General features: G+C 45.4%; 8 protein-coding genes across 10 annotated transcripts; 5 read left to right on the top strand and 3 right to left on the bottom strand.

The window, feature by feature from the left end:
- Positions 1-91: 91 nt before the first annotated feature.
- On the top strand, positions 92-2,401 carry LOC108046159 (mitosis initiation protein fs(1)Ya). Its single transcript, XM_017125735.1, has 2 exons — positions 92-222; positions 277-2,401. Exons 1-2 carry the CDS (start codon positions 181-183, stop codon positions 2,323-2,325), a joined length of 2,091 nt encoding a protein of 696 aa, XP_016981224.1. The 5' UTR covers positions 92-180; the 3' UTR covers positions 2,326-2,401.
- Positions 2,402-2,526: 125 nt separating this feature from the next.
- On the top strand, positions 2,527-5,608 carry LOC108046109 (RING finger protein vilya). Its single transcript, XM_017125669.1, has 3 exons — positions 2,527-2,955; positions 3,288-3,451; positions 5,419-5,608. Exons 1-3 carry the CDS (start codon positions 2,566-2,568, stop codon positions 5,606-5,608), a joined length of 744 nt encoding a protein of 247 aa, XP_016981158.1. The 5' UTR covers positions 2,527-2,565.
- Positions 5,609-5,980: 372 nt separating this feature from the next.
- LOC108046137 (activating signal cointegrator 1 complex subunit 2) lies at positions 5,981-8,588 on the top strand. Its single transcript, XM_017125709.2, has 4 exons — positions 5,981-6,226; positions 6,279-7,042; positions 7,117-7,395; positions 7,455-8,588. Exons 1-4 carry the CDS (start codon positions 6,110-6,112, stop codon positions 8,530-8,532), a joined length of 2,238 nt encoding a protein of 745 aa, XP_016981198.1. The 5' UTR covers positions 5,981-6,109; the 3' UTR covers positions 8,533-8,588.
- A 190-nt stretch (positions 8,589-8,778) lies between these two features.
- On the bottom strand, positions 8,779-13,590 carry LOC108046138. 3 transcript variants are annotated; one of them, XM_017125710.1, is made up of 7 exons: positions 13,462-13,590; positions 12,986-13,385; positions 12,833-12,925; positions 11,599-11,709; positions 10,173-11,027; positions 9,773-10,115; positions 8,779-9,360 (listed from the first exon to the last, which is right to left on the bottom strand). In XM_017125710.1, exons 1-7 carry the CDS (start codon positions 13,552-13,554, stop codon positions 9,018-9,020), a joined length of 2,238 nt encoding a protein of 745 aa, XP_016981199.1. In that variant the 5' UTR covers positions 13,555-13,590; the 3' UTR covers positions 8,779-9,017. The 3 variants fall into 3 exon arrangements, with proteins under 3 accessions (XP_016981199.1, XP_016981200.1, XP_016981201.1); XM_017125711.1 differs by having other exon boundaries at positions 10,173-11,012; XM_017125712.1 differs by lacking the exon at positions 11,599-11,709.
- Positions 13,591-14,347: 757 nt separating this feature from the next.
- LOC108046112 (WW domain-binding protein 11) lies at positions 14,348-16,424 on the top strand. Its single transcript, XM_017125674.2, has 6 exons — positions 14,348-14,364; positions 14,437-14,521; positions 14,580-14,705; positions 14,766-14,863; positions 14,924-16,110; positions 16,167-16,424. The coding sequence occupies exons 2-6, from the start codon at positions 14,458-14,460 to the stop codon at positions 16,357-16,359; spliced, it is 1,668 nt and encodes a 555-aa protein (XP_016981163.1). The 5' UTR covers positions 14,348-14,364; positions 14,437-14,457; the 3' UTR covers positions 16,360-16,424.
- Positions 16,425-16,639: 215 nt separating this feature from the next.
- Positions 16,640-20,623, bottom strand: LOC108046111. Its single transcript, XM_017125672.2, has 3 exons — positions 19,341-20,623; positions 17,951-18,532; positions 16,640-17,380 (listed from the first exon to the last, which is right to left on the bottom strand). Exons 1-3 carry the CDS (start codon positions 20,067-20,069, stop codon positions 16,802-16,804), a joined length of 1,890 nt encoding a protein of 629 aa, XP_016981161.1. The 5' UTR covers positions 20,070-20,623; the 3' UTR covers positions 16,640-16,801.
- A 1,142-nt stretch (positions 20,624-21,765) lies between these two features.
- Positions 21,766-23,330, top strand: LOC108046116 (phosphoglycolate phosphatase 2). The gene is made up of 2 exons (XM_017125679.2): positions 21,766-22,285; positions 22,603-23,330. Exons 1-2 carry the CDS (start codon positions 21,896-21,898, stop codon positions 23,128-23,130), a joined length of 918 nt encoding a protein of 305 aa, XP_016981168.1. The 5' UTR covers positions 21,766-21,895; the 3' UTR covers positions 23,131-23,330.
- A 119-nt stretch (positions 23,331-23,449) lies between these two features.
- Positions 23,450-25,068, bottom strand: LOC108046115 (translation initiation factor eIF-2B subunit beta). The gene is made up of 5 exons (XM_017125678.2): positions 24,898-25,068; positions 24,756-24,842; positions 24,245-24,701; positions 23,660-24,045; positions 23,450-23,596 (listed from the first exon to the last, which is right to left on the bottom strand). Exons 1-5 carry the CDS (start codon positions 24,951-24,953, stop codon positions 23,524-23,526), a joined length of 1,059 nt encoding a protein of 352 aa, XP_016981167.2. The 5' UTR covers positions 24,954-25,068; the 3' UTR covers positions 23,450-23,523.
- Between the last annotated feature and the right edge of the window lie 272 nt (positions 25,069-25,340).

The raw sequence follows: 25,340 nt of genomic DNA, 5'->3' as shown, positions 1-25,340 counted from the left end.
TTATATTACTACTGCTCAAGGAAGAAGTGAGTATTTGGACAACAAAAACAATCGATATAAATAATACTAATTTACCTATAGCTCTATATTTACCATATCTAACTAAAGAACCGCTGCATTAACTTGTGAGTGTATGTCCATGTCCATGTCCATGTGTAAAAATCGCAACTCTCGCAATTGATGTCTTTTTCCAATGTCTTAACCATGCGACAGCCCGATGAGGTAGGCTGAAATAACATCCGGGTGTCTCCCGTAATGATTCCTCTCGTTTTCCAGGGTAAGTGCCACATTTGCAAGCGGGTTTTCTGTTGCGGCAAGTGCCGCCAGAAGCATCAGTTCAAAGCCCACGCCATTGCTGTGCGGGAGCCATTGGGATTGAAGGCCTCCAGCGGCGGAGTCGCGGAGCACCGCCATCAGATGGAGTCGGGAGCCACCACCATCTACGTATTCTGCCCGATCTGCGAGCGGCGGCCACTGCTGCTCCGCGAGGAGATGCACGACGAGCTGCTGGCCCACATCGAAACGTGTCACCTTCCCTTGAGATGCCGCAAGTGCCAGCGCAACTACACGCGCATCGATGATCTGCGGGAGTTCAGCAAGTGTGTGGATCAGCAGCAGAGCTGCACGGGCACCACCTGCAACGATCTCACCGGCGACACGGAGGCATCCAAGGTGACGGTGAGGAAGGCATCCAAGGTGACGGTGAGGAAGGCATCCAATAGCACCGCCATCTCCACGCAAACGTCCCCCGGCGTAACGCCCATTTCGCTGATCAACATGCGCTGGAAGGCCAAGAGCCGCATCACCCACGAGGAGTTCATCAGCGACAGCGTCTCCTCTATACGCAACCTCTCCTCCATCAGCAACAGCTCGATTCGCCGGTCCATCGGCCACCTGGGCGTGAATCCGCCGGAAACTGTGGAAAAGGGAAAGGTCATACGATCAACATCAACGCCACTGCAGGTGGAATCGGTGTTCGCCAAGCCCAAGGAGCCGATTACCTTCAATGCATCCAATGGCGGCCATGTTTCCAGCATCTACCAGGAGGAGCCCAGTCCGGCTTTGGAGAGCAATCCCGTCCAACAGCCGTTCCAGCAGCGCACCTGGAAGATGGGCGCCCGCCATAAAATGAGCGCCGCAACGCCATTGCGCCAGGTGATGTCCAAGAGCATTCAGAAGGCCTTCGTGGAGCATGGCGGCATGCTGGTCAACCAGCCCACATCCGGCGTAATCCAGCGTCGCGTGCGCCTCGATCTCAGCGAGCACAATTCCTCTGAGGCGGCCGGATCCTCCGCTCTGGACCTGCGTCTCTCGCCAGCCATGCGGCGCACGCAGAGCGAATCAAGCACTTCGGATATCAGCGGCTCCTCCACGCAAAATCCCGATCTCTACAAGCGGCCGTTCCTGCTGTCCGCCCAGAAACTCACCACCGAATCGATCATCATCACCCGGATGAATTCCAATTCGCGGGAGAGCTCCTCCACAGTGTTCAACTCCTGCGAGAGCGTGGAGATCATCCGCTCCACCTCGGAATCGGCCGAGGTACATGTGCCGGCCATAACGCCCATCCGTGTCACCGGCGGCGTCGGGATCAACAAGAAGCAGATTAAGTTCGAGACGCCGTTAAAGAGCGGCCAGCAGTTTGTGGTCAGTGGCGAGGGTGAGGGTGAGGGCGAGGGCGACGTTACCAAGGATCAATTCTTTACACCAGATCCTGGGACTCCAGAACGACCGGAGCGGCGACGCCAGGCGATTGTGCCGCGCCAGCTAAGCGGCGAGTTTTCGCCGAAGAAGGACAAGTGCAAGGAGAAGGAGACCACTGTTCTGGCCCTGGTCTCCCCGCCATTGCAGCGCCCCAGGGCTCGTCCTCCGTTGCGGGAATGCCGGCAGAAGAGAGTCTTCAGCGGCGTGCAGGACGTAGGATGTGAGCCGGAGGACGAGGATGAGGAGGACGAGGTGTTTCGGCCCACGAACGCCTCCACGCGGAATGACAAGAAACAGGAGGGCGCCTCCTCCGGTCGCCTGTGGTCACTGATGAGCTCCATGATGCGGCTGCCGGCCACCCTGCGTGGTGAGAAGGAGAAGGATCAGGAAAATAAGGAGAACGCTGGATCGGGCTCCCTCATCCGCCGATGCGCCTCCATCGCCGGCTCACTGGTGCGTCCGGGCGCCAAGGAGTCGTCCATGGAGGACAACCAGAGCCTCAAGCGGAAGCGCACCCAAACGCTGGACAACCAGTACTGCAGCCCGCTGTCGCCATCCAGTTCCTCGAAGCGGTATCGCATTCGGTCCAGGGAACCCATCGAGCGCATGCGTCGCCACTAGAATTTAAGTGTTTAATTGCAAATTTGTGTTTTAATTGTGAATTGAATTTCTTTTTTAATAAATGTTTGGTATTGCATTCGCCGTTATGCGTGGTGTTGCCACCTGGGTGCCAAAAAAAAAGCACACAAAACTGATCGTGTGAAGGGCTCTATTCTGCCAGAGTTGCCAGCTCGACTTAATTATCCTGTGGTAAATCAGGGCGCATATTTGGATTAAGCCCAAAATCCACTTACAATCTGGATGTCCAAGTCGAGACCTCGGCGCGATGAGGCGGGACCCTGCTCCTCCGGCGCTGCAATGGGCGAACCCGAAGCCCACAAGCTCTGGATCCACTGCAACTGCTGCTGCGAGCTGTTCGCCACAAAGAAGTCCGTGTTCTTCCTCCTCGCCTGCCACCACGTGTCCTGCGAGCGGTGCATCAAGGTGGCCGCCGGACGTACGCCCAGCGACGCCCCAATCTTCGGTTGCCCCACCTGCAAGCAGAGCGTCCGGGGCCGCCAGGTGAACAACGCGATGCCCAACAACTTCAAGCACTTGTTCCACCCGGAGCCCTACGGACTGACCAACGACTTCGTCGAGAAGTTCCAGCGGGGCAACCACCGCCACTTCGACAAGCACAAGGAGAAGAAGGTGCGGCTGAAGGATGTGAAAATATCTCTCAAATATCCCACTATTTAGGAATATTTTAAGTTAGCATATAGTCTTACGATCATTTTAGGATTCTTCTAAGCCCATAATCCTTTTCAAACATTCCAAATATTTGTCACAATTTATGATTTCTAGGACATCTTAAAATGTTTTCAATCTTTAAGTACAAGCACAAGGATAAGTCCCACCATCCCTTCAAATATATATAAATTAACTAAGATAACTCAAAACGCAGATATACAAAAAAATGAATGTTATGTATTTTGCTTACAAGTTTTATCTTATAAATTTATTAAAATCGTTTATTTTTGCAGGAAAATGAAATAGACAAATTGTACACGGACATCGATCTGGTAAAATCCGTGTGCCAGAAACGCTTCCTAGAGTTGCAGATGATTCGCATGGAGCGCAAAAGGATGGTTCAGCGGTCGCGGCAATTGAAAGTGCAAGTGGCGAATGAAAAGGCGCAAAAGCAAAGGTTTGAATTGTTATCATACTTTATTTTATACCCTGGCGACATTTACGGTAGAATCAATTACTTAAATTTAATAATAGTAATTATTAAAGAATTAGACCCAAAACAAGAAAGGAAGAAAATTTAATAAATACAATACCAATACATTTTTTGATATTCCCATGGTAATGAAAATGGGTCATAAAATTTATAAACAATTAATTTACAAATAAAGAGGTATGTCACTTTGAAATCGGCTTAAATTTGGAAAAGTTATGGACTGTGGAAGTCCAAGTGTGGGTCACCTTTTTACAACTCATCGGAAACTTAGAAATAAGTAACATAAAAATGGGTCAAAAATTCGATCAACGTTATAATGAAAATTTTGAATGCAGATTTTTAGAGAATCATTCCACAAGTCTTTAGAGGTATGTCACTTTGAAATCGGATTAAATTTGGAAAAGTTATGGACTGTGGAAGTCTAAGTGTGGGTCACCTTTTTACAACTCATCGGAAATTTAGAAATAAGTAACATGAAAATGGGTCGAAAATTCGATCAACGTTATAATGAAAATTTTGAATGCAGATTTTTAGAGAATCATTCCACAAATCTTTAGAGGTATGTCACTTTGAAATCAACTTAAATTTGGAAAAGTTATGGACTGTGGAAGTCCAAGTGTGGGTCACCTTTTTGCAACTCATCGGAAACTTAGAAATAAGTAACATGAAAATGGGTCAAAAATTCGATCAACGTTATAATGAAAATTTTGAATGCAGATTGTTAGAGAATCATTCCACAAGTCTTTAGAGGTATGTCACTTTGAAATCGGATTAAATTTGGAAAAGTTATGGACTGTGGAAGTCCAAGTGTGGGTCACCTTTTTACAACTCATCGGAAACTTAGAAATAAGTAACATGAAAATGGGTCAAAAATTCGATCAACGTTATAATGAAAATTTTAAATGCAGATTTTTAGAGAATCATTCCACAAGTCTTTAGAGGTATGTCACTTTGAAATCGGACTAAATTTGGAAAAGTTATGGACTGTGGAAGTCTAAGTGTGGGTCACCTTTTTACAACTCATCGGAAACTTAGAAATAAGTAACACGAAAATGGGTCAAAAATTCGATCAACGTTATAATGAAAATTTTGAATGCAGATTTTTAGAGAATCATTCCACAAGTCTTTAGAGGTATGTCACTTTGAAATCGGATTAAATTTGGAAAAGTTATGGACTGTGGAAGTCTAAGCGTGGGTCACCTTTTTAAAACTCATCGGAAACTTAGAAAAAACTAACATGAGAATTGGTCAAAAATTCGATCAACGTTATAAAGAAAATTTTGAATGCAGATTTTTAGAGAATCATTCCACAAGTCTTTAGATGTATGTCACTTTGAAATCGGACTAAATTTGGAAAAGTTATGGACTGTGGAAGTCCAAGTGTGGGTCACCTTATTACAACTTATCGGAAACTTAGAAATAAGTAACATGAAAATGGGTCGAAAATTCGATCAACGTTATAATGAAAATTTTGAATGCAGATTTTTAGAGAATCATTCCACAAGTCTTTAGATGTATGTGACTTTGAAATCGGACTACATTTGGAAAAGCTATGGACTGTGGAAGTCCAAGTGTGGGTCACCTTTTTACAACTCATCGGAAACTTAGAAATAAGTAACATGAAAATGGGTCAAAAATTCGATCAGCGTTATAATGAAAATTTTGAATGCAGATTTTTAGAGAATCATTCCACAAGTCTTTAAAGGTATGTCACTTTGAAATCGGCTTAAAATTGGGAAAGTTATAGACCCTAGAAATCCTTTTGTATACAAATAAATTTAAATTACAAGCTAAAAAAAAATGTAAAAATAAAATGAGTCTTAGTTTTACATTTTTTTAGGTAGGTAAATATTTAATTTATTTTTTTTTCTTGTACTTACGATCTTGAAAGATGGACTGCAATTAATATGTTTATTGTCTATTCCTCTTAGGATTTCTCAGGCCAAGAAAAATTCGACATTCTTCGCACAGGAGTCAGTCCTGAGGTGCGCTCGTGGTGGTGGAACCTCGCAAGTCTCAACAAGACAACGGAGTTGGAAGGAATCGGGCCGAAGTCCTTCGGCCAAACGCAGAAAGGTCACCAGCTTCATCCACCAGCCGAACAACTCGTTCAACTTGTAATCCTAATTGATACCTAAAAATAATTTTATTTTTTCTTGCTCGAATTTGGACATTTGTCACAAACTGCGCTTAAAGTTTTTGGCTTATCTCTTTTGTTATTTGAGATAATAAAAATATTTTTTTCAAAAAGAAGTTGTTAACTTTAATTTAATAGAACAGTTTGCTAGTTGCAATGAAACTGAGACTTTGAAAGGTTAAATTTTATACATTCATTGAACAGTTCATTAAATTTAACTTTTTTATTGTAACAGAATCTTGTAAATAACAACTAATCATTGTCAATTATTATTTAAATACACTTGAGCCCGTTAAATTCTCTGGCAACTCTCCATCTAACATTCTGACGTCACAAGTTATTGTGCCGTGCAACACCCCACCAAATAGTGGCCACCCTGCGCTGCTGTTTTCTCAACATTCGCATGAAATAGTTCAATTTGCAAAACTGATCGTTCTATTAGCCGAATTACACATAGTTAATCTTAGTTAAGTTAAGTTAACGCCATGCTGGACAACGACACCAGCAACAACAACAACTGCAACCCACTAAAACTGCCGCTGGGCGACTTGAAGTTTGCGCTTTCTGGAAAGGATGGCGTGCGCAGGAATGTTCCGGCACTGGTAGGTGGTCACCATGATCTTCCCGACTGTATGTTAATGTATATCACGGCAGGACGAGCATTGGGTGCGCCGCGAGAAACCCTTTGGCAGCTACCCATGCCTGATGAGCTCCTACGGCCGCCTGAAATCCGGTGCTGCGCTGGAGGAGTGGACCTTTGCGGCCAACAACTGCCGCCAGGACATGGAGTTTTTGCTGAGCCTGAGTCAGCACGAATTCTGGTCCTATATGGTTTATGAGGAGTCGGCCATGGCGGCCATTGTCACATTCCTGCAGCGCGCCAATCCCTACTACAAACAACCGGAAGCCACCCAGGACAAGGAGTTGGAACAGGCCAACTTGCTGTACGGGCAGCTTCTCGATCTCGTCGTCCGTCTGTTGATGCGATTGTGCACCGCAGAGGAATCGGATACCGAGTGGATCAGCCCGCAGCAGCACAGCAGCCTTTTGTACAGCAACTACCTGATCTCGGTACCCATGCTCTTTGACCTGCTCATTGCCGTGGGTGATGCGGAGACCAGCAATGTAGAACTGTTGCGCCAGATCTTCGAGAAGGTGCTGCGACTGCAGCCGGAGTATCGAAAGGATCTGAGGGAGGCACTAGCCTTCTACGAGAGCGCCTTCCTCAGCATGCAAATCCAGGTGGAGAACGAGGGGTGTGAGGGCGCCGGAGGCGGGGCGCCATTGGATGCGGACTTGGAGACGCCCTACGACGATGTGGTGCTCTTCGCCATGGACTGCGCCTACACGCTGCGCCTGCTGCTGCTCCTCTGTCCTGATCTGCTGGAGAATATCGAGCAACTGCGCTTGGCCCAGAGGTGAGATGCGTTTTGAGGGCTTCCGCTGCATGTGTGATCTATGATCCTATTTGGCATCTCTTTCCTTTTCGCAGCATTGCCAATTTCTATGATATGACAGTGCCCATGTTGTACAAGAACATATACATGGTTAACCCGGGGGCCAGCTCGCTGCGCTGGCTAAACGAGACGCGCCAGCAGTTCCTCTTCGTCATCCGTCGCGTGGTCAGCTTACAAATAGAGGCGGGACGCGGCCAGCAGCTGGTCGAACTGCTGCAGGAGTGCCTCTCCGCCCAGACCTTCGTGGTGGACTACCAGCGGCAGTTTCCCCTGGAGCACGACATGGAGATGCTGCTAGAACGCTGCCCGAACATGTCAGTTGCTATTTTATTTGTTAGCTTTAATATATTTTATGCAACCTCGCCCTCGACAGCAAGAACTACAAGGTGGACTTTGTGATAGCCGGCTACCAGAAGGCCCTGAGCAGCTGTCCCGGCGGCATCATGGCAGACGACATGGTCAGCAACCTGGACACCGAGGAGGAAGACGACGAATACGAGGATGAGGACTCCTCGCGCACCTCACCACTACCGTCTGCGGCGGCCAATGGAGCCACCAGAGACATCGACTTAGAGGTGACCGCTGTGCTTGACGTGCTGCCCGACCTGGGCAGGGGCTTTATTCGGCGCCTGCTCACCCGCTACGAGAATAGCGAGCAGGCCATTGCCGCCATTCTGGACGACAATCTGCCTCCGGATTTGGCGCAGATGGATAGGCAGGAGGTGTACGTACCGCCCGATCCGCAGGACAAACTGCAACGCCAGACGGGCGTGCGCCACTTCAACGTCCACGATGGCGATCGCTACGATGTTCTGACGCGGGATCAGCCAGAGTGCATCATAAAGCAGGGCAAGGGCTTGCCGGGAGCGCCGCGCAATGCGGAGCAGCTACTGGACGACAAACGCGATCTGGAGCAGCTGAAAGAGCGCTACCAACAGTATGCTATGGTGGAGGAGACGCCGCTGGAGAGTGGCGAGTATGACGATGAGTACGACGACAGCTACGAAGCTTTGAACGAGGGTCAAGCGCCGCCGGTGAGCCTCTTGCGGGCCAGACTTCAGGGAGCTGCCTCCAATTCCGCTTACGAGGCACAGGATCAGGTGGAAGATGACGAAGAGGAGAGCTCCGGGAGCGGATCCGATACGGAGGCGGCTAAGCGTAATGGCAGAGACTTCTGCGAAAATCCAGAGGTGATTCGCGCTCGTTACCAGCAGCGCCAGATGGCCAAGTACGGTCAGAGAAGTGGAGGAAGCGGTGGAAGCGGAGGAGGTGGTAGCGGAGGTGCTGGACAACAGTCTGGCCCCTCTGTAGTGGGAGCACCCAAGGGCCAGGGCCAGTCACAGCAGACCCAACGCAACCGCGGGCAGAAGGAGGCCCACAAATCCTCGCGGGCCAATCACAATCGCAAAGCCGGAGCGGCTTTCAAGCGCAGCAAGGGAATGATGGGTTAACTTAAGACAAGAAATCCAGTTGCAGGATCAACAAATAAATGTATTAATACCTAGTATATTTTACAAATCGGTGTTGACTTTGCTTTGGATAGCGTTGAATATAAACTATCATATCGAAAATAGAAAGCATCAAGTACTTTAGTGTTTTGTTTTTAAAAGTGATAACATCGTAAGTAAGCTATAAATGACTCCCCTTTAAAAGTTGTAATTCTAAGTCTAGACAATCTAGACATCAAAACTAAGCAATTACACCAAAGTAATTTATTAGTGTTGTTTATTGTGTTTTAAAGCTAAATTAAGTAGCATTTACTTAATCGAAGACACAGATTGTATTAAAAAAATAAATATGTCACAGTTTATTTCACATTAGCCGCCTGCATTCTTTTGGTGACCCTACAAATATAATTTGACGTTCGCCATTATATATGTATAAGAGTAAGAATTAAAAATATAAAACAGTTGAAACGTAACAAAGGGTTTGTCCTCTAACTGTTTGGAACACTCATCTTTGAATACTCTTCGTTGAGCAGTCTCATTTTCGAGCTGTGCGTGGCACCTCCCTCCTCGCCCAGCTTCAAGTAATTGTCACGGATAAAGGACTTGAATGGGGTCATCGCCGGATCTGGCCGGGTGCCATTGAACATGTCGGCCTGGCTATAAGGCTTTACGCCCACCGCGAACTGGCAGTAGTGGCAGCGCAGCTTCTCCTTCGGAAAATCGATCCTGCCGTAGGAGCAGCGGGCGCACAGGGTGCAAGTATACTTTAAGGTGGGCTGGCAGTCTTCGATCGTCGGAAGCTCCGGCATGGCGTGCTTCGCCTGGTAGGCCCTAAGAAATGGAAAATAATAGGGGATACCGGTATATAAACTGTGCAGTTATTTAATAAATATTTATATTTGCCACTAAAAGATACTGGGTGGCATTATTGGGTTTTAATCGTAAGTAATTTGAATATATGTATGTACACAAAACAAAATAAAAATTAATTAGTAACCAACTCAAAAGTCAATGAATAAATAAATAAACTTATTGATAAGTGGTGATGTGAACACAGAATAATAAGTCATTACACTAATAACTACCTAAATGTTAAACTAAAACAAAACTATAGTGTTTGAAATCTAAAAATAGCTCTAAATATATATACAAAAATATTTTCACAACCCTTTTAACAATTTAAACACCTTTTCAATATACAGAAAAATAGTTTTAGATTAAGGATTCATGATCTCGATCTTACCATCTGCGGCAATTATCGCCGTGTCCCGTCTCACGGTTGAAAACGAAGGCCGCCGCATGAATCATCTCGTGCAGCAGTGGCTTGATGAGCATGCTTGGGTGACTGATGCCCTTCCATAGTAGGATGCGGGCAGTGCGCTGCCCGGAGGCACCGATGGCCAGCTCGCTTTTGCAGGGCGTGCTCATGCCGCGCTTCCAAACGATTGGCGCCAGGAGGCCGCAGTGAAAGATAGCGTGGTTGAAGATGTTAAACAACAGCTTGGCCATTGACACTTTGCAGTTTCCAAAATTTTTCTGACGGAAGTTCAGTGCCAGCGGATGGCAAAAGTTGATCGAGGTCGCCGCTAAAGGGGCAGAAGGTTAGTGTATCAGCGTTTGCTCAAATGGGACATACAACTCACGATTGAGCGACTCTACGAATCTGTAGAAGTGCGGATGATTCTCCAGGTAGGGAATGCAGCTCTTGTGCCCACGACATATGGCAGCCACCTGCCTCTTATTGGGCAGGTCGCTCAGATCGATGGGCTCCTTGAGGAAATCCGGCGTCTCCTCCTCGAAGGAAGTTGCATTGGCCTGCAGCACCATGTTGTCGAACATCTTCTTCTGCCGCTCCTGTAGGGTGGGCGGATTGAGATGCGATAGGTTCAGGGTCGACCAAGTGGAAGTCGGCGATGTTGGCGGCCCAATAAGGGGCATGGGTGATGGAGAGGGTGGCTTCGCGGGCGAGGAAGCAGAAATATTTAGCAGCCGACCGAGCGATAGGTTCGCCACTTTCTCATTCTCCTCCGGTTCTGGATCGCAGTTTTCATCGGGATTGTACAGCCTGCGCCGGGGCGCCATGAGACCCAGAAACTTGTGCACCTTTGTCTTAAGCTCGCCATCGTCTTCCAGTGCGAGATCGGCCAGTGGCTCGTAGTCCACGATGGCTACTGGTTTGCCTAACTCTATGTAGATTGTGGGAGGCATTGACTCCGGCGAGGAGTGGCTGCCATCGGTGCTACAGGCACTGTTGCTGCTGTTTCCAAAGCTGCGCCTCTTGGAACATGACCACTTGGCCTCATCGAAGTCGACTGTCTGCTGGTAGTCCTCGTCGTCGGTTTCCAGCGACGGATCATCGGACTCCTCCTCGTCATCATCCTTCGATTGCGAGGATGAGTAGTCAAACTCCTGGTTCATGCGCAATACAACTGCACGTCCACTGCGAGTTACGACCGAGCGATTCGAAGGGGTGGCCATCTCGTCTAGATTGCAATGAACTGCGTATTTATAATAAATAATGGCTTTCTTTTAATAAAGGTTATTGTATTATGTTTGGGCGTTTGCTTAATACAGTACTTTTCTACTTAAAGTTAATAACTTAAACTAATTTCTCAGACACAACTTTTTTTGGTCTGTCAATCGATCCAATTTCATTTTCTCAACGATTTGAATTTGTATGGGATCCAAATCTTGAAAGTTATATGACATTGTATATATATGGCAATTTGTAACTATAATATTTTGCGTCGAAACCCACCTTATGTGTATATAAAACAATAGTAGAAAATATCGATGCAAAATAAATTATCTTTTGACAAATTTAAATACGTAGGTATATTTGTAAGTTCTTGAAAAGATTTCTCAAAAGTGGATAATGAATTCGCTTTAGAAAGAAATACTTTTTCAAGCTTTCTAGTCCTTGAAGGCGTTCCAAACCTTGTGCTCTTTATATCGCAGCATTATTAGAAATTATCCATAAAAACGAGATACAAGTCAATGGCATAGACATAATAATTAATTTGGTCCCCAAATCCCCACATTTCTTTATTTTCCAACTTTCCAACTCACATTTCTTAACCGGAGTACCATTCTCACCGTCATTCGAGGACCTTCGCTTCAATTGAGCACGTATTGACGACACAACGTGGGCGGCCGCACTAGTACTGGGACCTAAGGCAACTGAAATATTTCCTAGGAATTACTTAGTTATTCAATTTAAAGTAATTCTTTCTGCACGTCCTAAAAAGGTCCAGTGGTTTGTTTAGTGATGCCAAAGCCTAATGGAAATTTAACAATGCAGTGTGCTTAAAAATCGTATATACCCAAAAAAAAATTTCCCCTAAAACATATTAAACGAAATTCATTAAGATATGGGGTTTATTTCCAGAATTACTACATATTCAACTGAAGCTTCACCGAAAGATAGAAAAACTTTTAAAATTTAACGAAATGGTTAAATCCAGAGTTTTTCCATGCTCTCCAGTAAGGACCTATGAACTAATTGTGGTTGATAAGCATCTGTTTATCATTAAGATATTAGTTAGGAGTGTCTTCCACAATCTTATTTTAGGCCTTAAAGACGAATTATTACTATTTTAGGTTTATAAATAGAAAATATATATATTGTTAAGCTACTGGAACACCTCGAAAATATTCAAGCCCGGGATTTTCCATATCCAAAATTTGAATTTCGTCAGTTTACAGTTATTGTAAAGTGGATTAATATCACAATGTTTTCACATTAATACTTTTATCTTTAGACATTAAGGAAAGTATACTTTTCTAATAGATTTCAGTGTACAGATTCCAAATCCAGCCGAGAAACAGTTCCACGATGTCTGCATTTTGAGAAAACAAATTTTTTTTAAAGAGTTTTATTTGAATGGGATCTGAAAAATCTTAAAACTCTGTATGGTCGAAAGGTAAGTAGTTGCACTTTCCCATGAAAAGAATTTTAAAAACAAGAATCTTTTCGTCCGTTATTGGGGTACAGAAATGACACAAATCTAAAAATGTTTCAACTTTCAGGTGGCTTGATTAAGATTCGGCGCAACGAAATCTATTAGAAAAGTATTCTTTCATATATGTATATGTTTGGTATAATAGAGCGTTCTCGATCTCATAAAACTTTTAAAGTAGGTTTTAAACCGAGAAAATGTACAGAACTTCGCAGTTTAAAACCTAATTTCGGGCTACCATGAGCACGGGAAAGACGGGCCTAGAGATTGCAGATAGCAGGACTATGGATGCCGAGAATTCACGCAGATGACCTCGGCAAGAGGATACCCGGCTACCGACTTACACTTTTTGATCTCCAGATCATCGCCCACAGGATCTGGGGAGTGTCGCTTCAATCGTGAGCTCGTGTTCATACTGATGTCCGTGGAACCAGGACCTAGGATAATCGGAATGTGGGTTACAACCGGTTGTTATTGTTTTTGCGATGGGAACTCACGACTTTCAGCCAAGGGATCCTCGCCGTCCGTGTCTGTGGTCTCTTCAATGGTAATCGCTTCCTTGGATACTTCTGAGGAGCTGTTGAACTGTGATGTGTGTAAGCAGCTGACAACCAAAGAATCATTCGACGACACCGAAATATCGCTGCTGCTGCAGTCGGCGTTCGTAGATGAACCACTGTCGTTGGATTGGGCCGCCTTGCACGGTGGGATTGGATTGATATTAGTGTTTGGATTGGTCTCTTCAATGGTAATCGCTCCCTGGGACACTTCTGAGGAGCTGTTGAACTGTGATGTGTGTAAGTAGCTGACAACCAAAGAATCATTCGACGACACCGAAATATCGGTGCTGCTGCAGACGGCGTTCTTAGGTGAAACACTGTCGTTGGATTGGGGCGCCTTGCACGGTGGGATTGGATTCATATTAGTGTTTGGTTTGATTTGGCTGACGGATGACTGAAAAGCCTCAGCTTACCTGGACGTCATTTTTGTCGTCTAGCTGACATTCTATGAGCAGGTCCGTCAGACTTTTGTCGGGATCAGGATTGTAATTAGTGGGGAACGACATCGCATCGCCAATTTGGTCTTGTCTTTTGCGGCTTTATTCAACGAACAGGGTTGAAAAACGTCTAAAACGGCTGGGACTAAAAATCTATGTTAACGGCAGTGTTGGGCAGCATTGGCTTATAGCGGGTAAATTAAAAGCCATATATATTCGTTTTCAGAAAAATTAGTTTCTTTGAATGTTTTATGCACTTGAATTTCAACAGCATATCAAGTTGTGATCAACAAAGCAGTGGTATTGCTTAAATAACATGTTATGTATAAGTTTGTTTAAAAGAGAAAGTAATAAGAAACATCGAATTGTTTTAAACCTGTTTTTTATTTTTGTATTCCTTCTGTGAGTAGGGTACGCAAATATAGCCTAATTGCCTAGATCGAAATAAAATCCATAGCGTTTTCTTTAATACAAGATCAATTTTACACCCGTAAATATGTACTGTTGGGCAAACATATTGTAAATGACACGAAATATACGAACTATGCGAACTGATTGGCAGGAACATTTTTTTTATTATGTGAAAGATTTGCACTTCACGGAGTTTAATATTTTTTGTATATACTTAGGAAAAAACGGCAGACAAATTTTGAGTAAGGACTCTTAATAAAACAAAATATTGTTCAAGTCCACAAGAGTTTGCAGTTATCTAAATAAATTTATTGACCTCCATATAATTTTGTTTTCTCCTTTTGTTCATTTTCTACTAGTATGTTCAAAGGTTCATGTTTCTTCCAAATAGCTTTTAGCTATTTTCCAATAGTTTTTAAAGTGGCTACATTTAACCACACTAAGCAGCCGACGTTTTCCAGCACTAGGGTAGTGTTTATTTTTACTTGGCCAAAAAAACGCCGCCGCTAAGGTTTAAAGCATTATTTTGTTAATTTGCAGGCATTATAATTCGCCGGGAAGATGGGGCGCCGCTCCATCAACACCACGAAAAGTGGCAAGTACATGAACCCCACGGACCAGGCGCGTAAGTACAATAGTTAACCCACGACGAAGTGTTAAGTCCACCAGGCGCATTCTTTTAGGCAAGGAGGCTCGCAAAAAGGAGCTCAAGAAGAATAAGAGGCAGCGCCAAATGGTGCGGGCGGCGGTCCTAAAGAACAAGGATCCCTCACAGATACTCGAGGAGATGGAGAAGATCGACGAGATGGGTGGGTAACCGGGTAAGCAAGCATTTAACCAGCCACTGATGGAGTGCCTCCGATTTGCAGAGTACAACGTGCTGCAGCCGTCTCCGCTGAACGAGAAGGTGCTGCGGGACAAGCGAAAGAAGCTGAAGGAGACCTTCGACCGGGTGATGCGACTCTATGTAAGATTGGAAAAGTAGCTGTTCAGGTGGAGCCCCCTTAACCACCCGTCTCTCTTACAGCACAATGACGAGCCCGAACACTGGGCGGACCTCAAGCGCAAAGAGGTGGAGTACGAGAAGAAGCGCCTGAAGAAACAGCAGTACTACGAGAGCGTCAAGCACGCCCAGAGCGTCCAGATCGATGAAATTCCCCTGCCCGCTCCGGTGTCAGCGGCCATGCCAGGCGGTCCTGCCGGTCCCGCTGGCGGACCTGTTGTTGGGGGATTCGGTGCCGCCGTCGGCATACGTCTTCCCCCGCCGCCCATGACCATGGCCCTGCCGCCATATGCCCCCGGTGCTCCCCCAGGCGTGACCAAAAATAGTGATCAAACGGCCAGCGAGACCCAGGCGGAGAAATCCAAGGAAGACGAGGAAAAGGATTGGTTGGGTGTCCCACCGGGACCGCCGCCAGATCTGTTTGCTCTGTCCGAACTCGATTCCGATGCCGAGGGCAATACGGACTATGATGGCGAGGCCGAGGAGGAAGAGGAGGAGGATTCGCTTAAGAAGAGCAACGACAAAGACAAGGATGCCGCCGAACCGAATAACCAAAACATCGATGACTTCATGAAGGAAATGGAGCATGTGCACAAGCGCAAGCATCGCAAACTGGCGGCCAAGGAGGACGATGAGGATAAACAGCGAGACGAGGACGATGACGACGAGTCCGAGAAGCGCCAAGAACGAGACTCTAGCTCGGATAGGAAATCCGTCAGCAGTAGCGACAGTGACGACGACGACGAAGATCAGAATGAGGATGAGCAAATGGCCGAACCGCCCACCAAGCCAGCGCCAGTAAAATCAACCTCTGCCGCGTCATTGCAGCCGATACCAGCTCCTCCGGCGGCGCCAACACTCCCGACTATTCCTCTGCCACCAGCGTCGGCGGTTCCAGCGCCACCACAACTTCCCCAACTACCGCCTATGCACAATCTTGGGCCACCGGGCATAATGTACAGACCGCCACCCATGCGACCACCACATGCGGGCTCCGGTTTTGGCCTGCGCATGCCGCCTGGACCGCCACCCGGAGCCAGGCCGCCACATGGCCTGGGGCCGATGCCCCGAATGGGCATCAGGATGCCACCGGGACCGCCGCCGGGCCTGCCACCTCGCCTCGCCCACCATAACAAGCAGGGAGGCGGCGGAGGTCCGCCCAAGGAGTCCGCCAAGGGTGTGACCACCATTACTGCCAAACCACAAATCAGGTGGGTTTCGACGACTCCTATTAGATATTCCGTATTAAAAAAAAATTGTTTTTCAGGAATCTGAGTGCGGATGTCACCCGCTTTGTGCCGTCCACGTTGCGCGTGAAGCGCGAGGATCAACGCCGGACGGCGAGGCCCAGACACGCGGCGAATGATGGCCACCACGCCCCCTCGGAGGCGCACAGTAAGCCGCCCACCAAGGATGACGCCTATCTGCAATTCATGAACGAAATGCAGGGCTTACTGTAGCCCTTTATGCGAATCCTGTTAGCTGTGTAGTCTAAGTCCTAGATAAAATGAGTCATCCAAACCAATATCTAAGGCGTTTCATTGGTAAATGGCATAGGATAAGTATTAGTTTATAAACTATAATTTTTTTGGAGGAAATATTACCAAGTCAAGTCAATTGATTACGAGATTATGACTAGAGGCTAAAATTTCATTTAGGTTTCAGTAACTCTGCAATTAAATATTTTTCATATCTCATTGAAAAGTTGATGTATTTAGTTTGTTAACGAAAAGTAATATGTATATTGCATTTGTTTATATTTTAATTTACGTTTTATTAAGAGTTAAGTACATATTTCATTAGATTTAAAAACATTTGCTATATTTACATGCTTTTATCTGGGGTGTAAAGAAATGATATATAGTCACCACAAAAAAAAAGAAAAAAACGCACTTGGAATCACTAGTTGCCATTCGCCTGGACTGGATCGGGGGATCCTGCCTTGACCGCCTTCTTGCTGAAGGGCCGCATTTCAACTATGTCCGCCTTGAGGGCCCGGAAACTTCTCCGCAACGAATCAGATACCTTTTTCGTGTAGCTCGTGCTGTTGCTGCACTGGGAGAGCTTGTCGTCGCCATGTCCATTGCGCAGATCCCCGGCCAGTGGGCGCAGCTCGTCTTCCAGGGGTGTTGAGTCGTTCAGTGTGTTTCGCAGATATTTCCGGTTGAAGTGCAGCTGCGGAGTGCCCCATTTTCGCTCGAGTTCCAGACCTCCGGAATTATCACCTTCAGCATCGCCGCCGCCGGCCACCGCATCCTCCTCCGAGTCCGGAGTGGCCACCTCTGTCTTGGCCTGGGCAACCGCCTCGCCGATGGCCTCCTTATACGTGCGCGTAATGATCATCCTGGTCGGCACGCTCTTCCCATTGACTCCGCCATTTTGAGTTTGCTCCAGGTCCACGGGATGTGGCAGACTCTGGCGAGGTGGTTTCGCGCGGCGCGGGGACTTGACCGCCAGCACACTCACACGGTAGTGGAGAACCTGGTTAATGGCAAAAGGAGTTGGTAAATCTGGTTCGTTGTTTAGTCCTTATAAATATTTCTGAATGTACACATATACCCAGTTAAAATAATAATAAAATAATGTATATTATATTCGATTCGGGAATATAACAAAAAAATACTTTAGAATTATTTAACAAATTTCGTATATATGCAGTTATAGAACGGTTATTTTTTTAAAAATTCAATGTTGAAATATTTTTGCTGGAAATGTCCATGCTTTGCTTCTTAAAAACAATATTGCAAAATATATCTTCTGGTCTGTATTCATTAATTAATGATATATTTTTAATACATTTTATACGCGAATATTTGGCTTGCGTCTATTTATATTTTATCATTTATCTTTTTTTCGTTAAATTGCCATAAATGCTTTCCGAAGCTATTAAAATAAATTGCACTTACAAGTGCAGATAAGGTTCGATCACATATTCCAGCTAATGGGCGATAAGAAAAATTCGGGGAACTCTGGTCTTGAAAACCAAATAGAAACCACTTTCAAAGAACTAAAGTCTCAGGCAATAACCCCGCAATCTTATTCAGAACTCACCTTCTCCTGGTCCAGGAAGCGGTTGAGCTCCGTCAGAGGAATGCTGACACAGGTGCCCTCCATCAGGATGTCCTTGTCGTACTCGCTGTGCACGGGGAACTTCTGGGTCATGGACAGGGCCTCGTTGTCCGGCTGGAGCACGGTCACCTCGTAGGCGTAGTTGTATTTGCTGTCCCGGCGGTTCGAGGTGCAGGTCATGGTGAACAGGATGCGCTGCCGGTCGTGGATCTCGTAGAAGTTGAACATCTCGTCGTGCGCCTGGAAGACGTAGTAGCCGGTGAGCGGTTTCCGCCGCGTGACCAGATTCCACTCCAGATCGGCGCTGCTTGAGCGGAACAGGCGGTCGCCATGCTGATCCTCCAGATGCTCCTTCCACTGCACCTCGCGTCCCTGCCAGCGGCAATCGCCCCACACGCGGCCCATGAAGCACTTCATCGGCTTGTACATGCACTGCTGTTCGTGCCACGGGAGGAGGACCACCGGCATCCGCACCTGGCAGCCGCCGGATGCGTGTCCGCACCGGAAGTGCGCCTTGGCACAGAGCGCCTCCACGGTCAGCGATCGGGAGGAGGTGAAGGGCTCCTGAAAGAAGAGGATATTGCATCATTAATGACTAATTATATGTTGTATGTTTTTAAAGAAAGATCTATACTGTACTTGTTTAGAGATCGGACTTTGATAAGTTATTATAAAAAAATAATTAAAAATAATAAAAACATTACTCTTATATAAGCCTTTTTGACTTAATCTTGTTTTACCGATACTTAACGAGTTTATGATATAAATATTTGGTTTGAAGAAATCAGACAGCTTTATCTTATAAAACTGTCTTCACTCAGATAACAAGTTAAAGACCAAACTAACGAAAATAATTAAGACTCTATATATGGAATAGTGCAATGTACTTTATAGAGCAGATAAGGATTCCTCTTAAGAATTGATCATTAAGAATTTAAAAATTGAAAAGTATGGTATCTAAAAGTTATATTTTTAATTTCAGAAAGCAGTAACGAAAATTAGATACTAACGGAAGCAAACTTTAGAAAACTGCTTAGAACACCTTATTTAAAGTTACAAATACATCTTTTAAAAAATCTATAATCATTTGTTTTGAAAACCCAGATAATATGGACAAGCGGACAAGGTGTATTTATACTACTTTATAGTGCAGATAGTGGCTCCTCTTGAGAATTGATTAGAGCACCCTCCGTAAGGTAATAAAAATAATCGCAACTGAAGATCACTCTGTCCTGCGCCTGTCGATGATGGCAATCTCCGTCTAATTTCTCCTTAGTTTTTACCTGTATTTCCACGTCACTAGATAAGAAATATATGGAGGGGATATGATATTGATAACCGAACGTGGACGGGGGCTGACGTCAATTTGTACCTTGCACAGTGGGCACATGAGCAGAATGCGGGTGCACTGTTCGCAGACACTGTGTCCGCTCTTGCAGAGGAGAATGGGTGCCTTCATGGCGCCGGCACATCCTGGACACCGCAGCTCCTCAATGAGTCCCTCGTAGTGGCGGGCGGATACGGTGGCGGGTGCTTCTTCGTCGGGAGTGGTAGTTTGAGGCTTCGCCGGCGATTTGGGCTTGATGGCACCTTCGGGAAAACTCTGGCGGATTAGGGATTTGTCGGACGGGAGGCCTCCATTGCTAACGGTGGGGCTCTTGCCATCGCCGGAACCAATGCTCCGGGTGCGACCCAACATGGGCGGCTTGGGAGGCGGCGAGAGCGGGGATCTCAGGGTCACCACATTCGGACTTGGCAGGGTGGCGTATTTCACGTTTAGGGTGAGCGTATTGGGGGGCTGGGGCTTGGTTTGCTCCACCTTCTCGGGCGTTGTGTCCAGCTCCTTCTTTGGGGTCTCCTCTGGTTTTGTCTTTGGCTCCACCTCCGCGGGCGTTTTCTTCGTCTCCGGCTCTTCCAACTTCTTCAGATCCTTCTCCAAGTCCTCCTCCTGGGTGGTCGCACCATTCGAGCCCTCCGAAACCTCCTCGTTGATCGTGCTGTTGAGGAATATCCGGCGCTGCTCGTTGATCTGCTCGATGGTTTTCAGTTGGCCCAGAATTTTCAAATCCTCCTCCTGACCTCCATTAGCGAGCGCAGACATTTTCCAGAATTTTTTTGATTGGTTGTATAACCGCCGGGAACAGTTGCTCCAAGCTCAGGGGCCAGAATGTGCTTTTCTTCTAGCGGAATTCTCCGCAAGCGTTCGCCACTCGTACTCTCGTATCTTATCAGAGAGACGCCTAACTAAACTAACTGCCCCGGCAATCGATTTGGACTTGTGATATATGTACATATACCCAAAAACCAAACCAAACCAAACCGAACCCAAAGCGACACACACATATCAAGTGCACGCCCCGTTGGCCTGTTCTTAAGCCTTCTCCGCCGTGGAAACAAGTGTCTTCCGGACACCACCAATTGAAATGTTGCATTTGAATTTGAATTATTGGCCATTTGTGGTTTTCTCTGTTTCGGTAGCTTTTCCATTCCCATTCCCAATCCTCGTTTTCCGCCGTTTCCGTTGGCCAAATGCCGCAGTAATCAATGTCAAGGTGTTGACGTGTGGTGAGGGTCTAGGGCACAGCACAGTATGCCATCAGTGGCATAACCTATTGGTGCAGAGAATGTTTCCATAATTATTGTTTTTCAAATAGGTTTAATTTAGTTTACATAATATTTTATACTCTACTTGAAAGATGATGCATTTATGTGCTTAGGTTTTTTCGGTCTATATACATACGTTTGTATGTAAGCATACAAATATTTAATATTATATTATATTTTTTAACTATTCAGTTAACAAATATTTTCCCTTTCGCGAGCTTACTGTACATGTTTGTGCATGTTATAAGCTTCAACAGAACAACAAAGAGCAACAAGCAACAACTTCTAACGGTGTAAACAAAAGGCCGTTGCACCGATCGATATTCCTGTCAATCGCCTTCAACCACATGAATCGAAGGGGTTTTAAGATTAATGGAATTTTTAGTGGATTACCGAGTGATATAGACATGTAATTCAATCCTTGACATGTAATTGAGAGCATTGTTTACCCAAATTTGTACACTAGTTTTTCAAGACTATAAAAAAGCGGTATTTTAAGAGACAAATATTGTTAAAATTTAAAAAACAGACTTTAGCCAATCATTTAGCTTTAATTTTTGAAATTATTTCAAGCTCGATACTTTTAAGTGAACATTAATATCGAACTAGTTCCTTTTAATTTGAAAAACATTTTGGAAGATTCGAAGATTATAATGTAGTGTGTATAAAAAATAAAAAAAAATGTATACTTAATTACAGGTAAAAACAATCAGTAGGTATCTTGTTTGACAGTTAATATTAAATTCGATATTTCTTATGTTCATATATCGAACCAGCTAACGTTCTATTGAAAATTCCGTTAATTTTAAGCAAAAGTTTGAATGAAATTATTTTTTGTGGGTAAAACAAAAAAAAAACAAATTTTACTTGCAACTTTATAATAAGTCACTCTTAATGACTAAGACATAACCTTCAATATTTAAGAAAGAAATTCACGTTTGGTTTTTAGATCAACGATAACTAGGAAGCAAAGGGAGATATTATTTAAGTTGTTTTAATTGCTTTTGAAGATGATAAGACTAGGAAATAGGCATAGCACGCGTCTTTCATGTCGCGTCCCACACAGAAGAGGCATCTATTTACATACGAAATCTTATCGGACGAGCCACTCAGCTCGGTTCGCTAAATCGTGTAATAAAAGATACTTAACATGAAATGTATATACATATTTCAATGGCCGAGGAATCGGGGGAACAATGTCAATGCGTCGACATTGAAGGTTAAATGCCGGCGAAGGCAGTTAGTCGGCTGTGGAATTCCAATGCGCGCGCAACCAGCATCCGTTCATAGTTCATAACAAGCCTTGCAAAGCCGCCCATATCCATGTCGCCGCCACGTCACATTTTGAAGCTGAGCCTGGAGGAGCAGCGCCAGTTCATCGATTCCTTCGACCTGGTGATCAGCGACTGCGATGGCGTCGTTTGGCTCCTGGTGGGCTGGATTCCCAACACAGGACCCGCCGTCAATGCCTTGAAAGCGGCCGGAAAACAAATCAAGTTCGTGTCCAACAACAGCTTTCGTTCCGAGGAGGGCTACATGGAGAAGTTCCGGCATATAGGCGCCAATAATGTCCAAGAGGACGACATCGTGCATCCGGTGAAGACCATTGTCAGGTACCTGAAGAAGAACAAGCCCGGAGAGCGGGTGTTCTCCCTCATGTCCCTGGAGGCTAATGAGACGTTGCGTAAGCACAACATCGAGTTCGAGTCGCTGGTAAGGGAAAATGGGTTACTTTCGTCTTACACCAAAAAGCAAACATTAACTTAATTGTAGGAGCTTTTCTATGACTTGCAACTTTAAAATGTAGATTTTCCTTAGAACTTTATATACCCAAGATTAAAATTTTGTAGACATACAAACATAGTAAATATTGAGTGTTAAATTCATTAAACAGTATTATAGAACAGTATTATTAAAGTAACAATTGCACTTTTATAATTTAATAATTAACAATTATTTTGTTGGCTATTTATAATATAACTAACTACAATTTAAATACTTAACCTGACTTGTGCCTCCTCTCCCTTCAGCAAGTCAAAGAACACCTGACCGCCGCCTCGCTTGTGGATCACCTGGCCATTGAGAAGCCCGTGGGAGCAGTGCTCTTCGACATCCACTTGGATCTCTCTTACGTTGAGTTAGCCAAGGCCATCAGGCATCTGCAGGAGAACGAGGACTGCCAGTTGATAGCCGGTGGCAGCGATGTCATTATGCCCCTGGCGGAGAATCTTAATGTAGCCGGCTTCTTTGACTTTCTGGAGCATGTAAAGCGATACACCCAACGGGAGGCCACCTTCCTGGGCAAGCCGTCGCCCATTTTGGGCGAAATGTTTGGCGAAATGTTCGAGATCCGGGAGCCCAAGCGCTGCATCTTTATTGGCGACACCCTGGTGCAAGATGTGCAGTTCGGAAAAGCCTGCGGCTTCCAATCCCTGCTGGTGCTTAGCGGCTGCCTGACCAAGGAGGACATGCTAAATGCCCCGGTGGAAGCCCAGCCAGATTACTATGCGGATAGCTTGGCGGACTTCACACAGCTGCTTGAAAATATTCAAAAATAGATTCAAAATCCAAGATCTTATCGAAATCAAACATAAAAAAAGTTACCTGAAAGAATCTATAAAATCATAAGAGTGGAATTTAATGTGTTCCTAAACGAAAACCGATCCACCGCATTGTTAGAAAAAAAAAATTCAATGTTGTTAAACAAAAATCTAATTGTAACCATTGCTGTTTTTCAATATAGGTATTTACTTTCGAATGCGCATAAAATGAATTTAAAACGAGTTTATAAAATATTACTAGCAAGAAGTTAAATTATTTTATAGCGTTGTGAAACAGAAGTTAATTAAAATTGAAACCGATTAAACTAAAAATGGATATGTTTCTAAATCTTTAGGGTCAGTGTTTATTAATCGAATTTTTGAAAAAAAAATCACGCGACAAACTCGATTTCAAATCTCCAGGTCCTCGGGATGATACAGTTCCGTGAGTAGGCGGTACACATACGAGGGGGCATGGCCGCCGCTAAAGGATAATATCATATATACAAAAGGCCCTTTGGAACGAACGAACGCAATCACTACTTACGTATTGGATATGAAAAGGGTTACCAGTTCCGGTGGCACGTAATCGAACATTGGACTGTAGACCTTGGCCTCTCGGGCGGGAATGGAATCGTAGGGGATCACATCCTCCGCACAGCCTACCATGTTAAAGGCGTCCTGTTCGCACAGATGCAGCGGGGACAGTTTGTACATGGGCGCCAGAACGATCACCGGCACGGAGTAGTGTTTGGCGGCCAGTGCCACCGTGTAGGCTCCGCAGGCCGCTCTCAGTCCTCCGTTGGCCAGCACGCTGTGGGTGCCGATGATCACCTTGTTGACTCGCGACATCATCGCGAAGATGGCTGCATCCGGGATTACAACGATCTCCACATTCTTCTCACCCGCCAAGCTGGCAGCTAGATTGTGACCCTGCAATGGGAATGAGAAACTTAGTAAGGCATATACATATAGTGTGGTACAGGAATATGGACAGGGGAAACAGTTTACATTATCAAACCAAATTCCCTTAAATTGTGTTTTATACTTTCACTTTAAGGTAACCAGAAGAGCACCCCTTTAAAGTCCTTTAGTATTACAAGACCGAATCCCTTCCGGGCTTCCAACTCACCCGACAGGCTGGTGCACACTCGGCCACGATGATGGTGAGGAACTGGCGCTTCTTGATCGCCCGCTTGAGGAAGCTTTCGACGCTCCGCGAATGGCCTAGGGTCAGGATGATCTCCGACGAGTGGATGTGTTCCTCAGCTTGCACGCAGATGTTCTCCGAGCTGGTCTCAAGCTCCGTCTCCACCTCCTGCAGATGGTCGAGCAGCGCCTCCCGCAATCCCTGCTGCGGTACCGAGTAGTCCACGCTCACATTGCTCTCGCTAGTCTGAGTGACCAGTTTGTGAAGCGACAGCGAGGCTTGCGAATCGTCGGCGAAGTGCTGCCCCTTTGCGTGCAGCAGGTCGAATTCCTCCCGCGTCAGCTTAAGAATCCTCCGGGCTATATTTGAGGTCACCGTCTCCTGGGGCAGAGCTGCCTGCAGGATTTTGCACTGGGCGCGCACAATCTGCATGAGGGCACTGCAAATGGATTTGTCAATGGGTTATCCTGGCCGGGGTACATCCTCAACTCACTCGGCGTTCTGCCAGCTCTTGCTCATGATGATGTACTTGAAGATATCCAGCGTCTTGTTGGTTATGCTGTAGGATCCTTCCACCAGCCTGCAGTAGATTGCCCACTTTAATACTTGGCCAGAACAAATCCCCACCGACTTACCCCACTTTGATGGCGTGGATCAGCTGGGTGACCTCCTTCAGTGGCTGTTCCCGCATCCTGGCTTTTCTGAGTTTCACAATTCGCCAAAAAGTTACCAACTTTTCGTAAATATGCAAACCGAATCGCCACACTAGTATGTGTTATCGATAAACGGGCTGGCGAAAGCACTCCCTGGTGATGAGCAGCGTAATATCGATTACAATCAGCTGCTTTATGTAAACATAAAAAGCTAAACCAATAACAACGCTCACACATTTAATTTGTAGACAATTTTTATTTTTCTTGCGATATGCTAATACTTGTACATTTTTATATAATATAACTGCTTTTATTTGTTTTTCAATGATTATTTCAATTGACTTCACCTACTGCCTCTTGTGACGTATGTATAGCAACACCTGAACAAATAAAAAACAAATACATTTTGCTATGTTTATTTTTCT

The sequence above is a fragment of the Drosophila rhopaloa genome, unplaced genomic scaffold (assembly GCF_018152115.1).
Source record: "Drosophila rhopaloa isolate 14029-0021.01 unplaced genomic scaffold, ASM1815211v1 contig_3, whole genome shotgun sequence".
Lineage (NCBI taxonomy): Eukaryota > Metazoa > Arthropoda > Insecta > Diptera > Drosophilidae > Drosophila > Drosophila rhopaloa.
The sequence above is the reverse complement of the archived record's forward strand: the minus strand, read 5'-3'. Positions and strand labels throughout refer to the sequence as shown.

Excerpts from the sequence above, each read along its gene's own strand:
- LOC108046159 (XM_017125735.1), top strand. The coding sequence starts at position 181 with ATGTCTTTTTCCAATGTCTTAACCATGCGACAGCCCGATGAG. Across the intron at positions 223-276 it reads CCATGCGACAGCCCGATGAG|GGTAAGTGCCACATTTGCAA; the intron begins GTAGGCTGAAAT and ends CTCGTTTTCCAG.
- LOC108046109 (XM_017125669.1), top strand. The coding sequence starts at position 2,566 with ATGTCCAAGTCGAGACCTCGGCGCGATGAGGCGGGACCCTGCTCCTCC. Across the intron at positions 2,956-3,287 it reads ACAAGCACAAGGAGAAGAAG|GAAAATGAAATAGACAAATT; the intron begins GTGCGGCTGAAG and ends TTATTTTTGCAG. Across the intron at positions 3,452-5,418 it reads GAAAAGGCGCAAAAGCAAAG|GATTTCTCAGGCCAAGAAAA; the intron begins GTTTGAATTGTT and ends TATTCCTCTTAG.
- LOC108046137 (XM_017125709.2), top strand. The coding sequence starts at position 6,110 with ATGCTGGACAACGACACCAGCAACAACAACAACTGCAACCCACTAAAA. Across the intron at positions 6,227-6,278 it reads GCAGGAATGTTCCGGCACTG|GACGAGCATTGGGTGCGCCG; the intron begins GTAGGTGGTCAC and ends ATATCACGGCAG. Across the intron at positions 7,396-7,454 it reads CTAGAACGCTGCCCGAACAT|CAAGAACTACAAGGTGGACT; the intron begins GTCAGTTGCTAT and ends CGCCCTCGACAG.
- LOC108046138 (XM_017125710.1), bottom strand. The coding sequence starts at position 13,554 with ATGTCGTTCCCCACTAATTACAATCCTGATCCCGACAAAAGTCTGACG. Across the intron at positions 12,926-12,985 it reads GGATCCCTTGGCTGAAAGTC|GTCCTGGTTCCACGGACATC; the intron begins GTGAGTTCCCAT and ends CGATTATCCTAG. Across the intron at positions 11,710-12,832 it reads TGATCTGGAGATCAAAAAGT|TTGCCTTAGGTCCCAGTACT; the intron begins GTAAGTCGGTAG and ends GAAATATTTCAG.
- LOC108046112 (XM_017125674.2), top strand. The coding sequence starts at position 14,458 with ATGGGGCGCCGCTCCATCAACACCACGAAAAGTGGCAAGTACATGAAC. Across the intron at positions 14,522-14,579 it reads GAACCCCACGGACCAGGCGC|GCAAGGAGGCTCGCAAAAAG; the intron begins GTAAGTACAATA and ends GCATTCTTTTAG. Across the intron at positions 14,864-14,923 it reads ACCGGGTGATGCGACTCTAT|CACAATGACGAGCCCGAACA; the intron begins GTAAGATTGGAA and ends TCTCTCTTACAG.
- LOC108046111 (XM_017125672.2), bottom strand. The coding sequence starts at position 20,069 with ATGTCTGCGCTCGCTAATGGAGGTCAGGAGGAGGATTTGAAAATTCTG. Across the intron at positions 18,533-19,340 it reads TCATGTGCCCACTGTGCAAG|GAGCCCTTCACCTCCTCCCG; the intron begins GTACAAATTGAC and ends CTCTTCTTTCAG. Across the intron at positions 17,381-17,950 it reads GCTTCCTGGACCAGGAGAAG|GTTCTCCACTACCGTGTGAG; the intron begins GTGAGTTCTGAA and ends GCCATTAACCAG.
- LOC108046116 (XM_017125679.2), top strand. The coding sequence starts at position 21,896 with ATGTCGCCGCCACGTCACATTTTGAAGCTGAGCCTGGAGGAGCAGCGC. Across the intron at positions 22,286-22,602 it reads ACATCGAGTTCGAGTCGCTG|CAAGTCAAAGAACACCTGAC; the intron begins GTAAGGGAAAAT and ends CTCTCCCTTCAG.
- LOC108046115 (XM_017125678.2), bottom strand. The coding sequence starts at position 24,953 with ATGCGGGAACAGCCACTGAAGGAGGTCACCCAGCTGATCCACGCCATC. Across the intron at positions 24,843-24,897 it reads ATCCACGCCATCAAAGTGGG|GCTGGTGGAAGGATCCTACA; the intron begins GTAAGTCGGTGG and ends AATCTACTGCAG. Across the intron at positions 23,597-23,659 it reads ACCCTTTTCATATCCAATAC|CGGCGGCCATGCCCCCTCGT; the intron begins GTAAGTAGTGAT and ends ATTATCCTTTAG.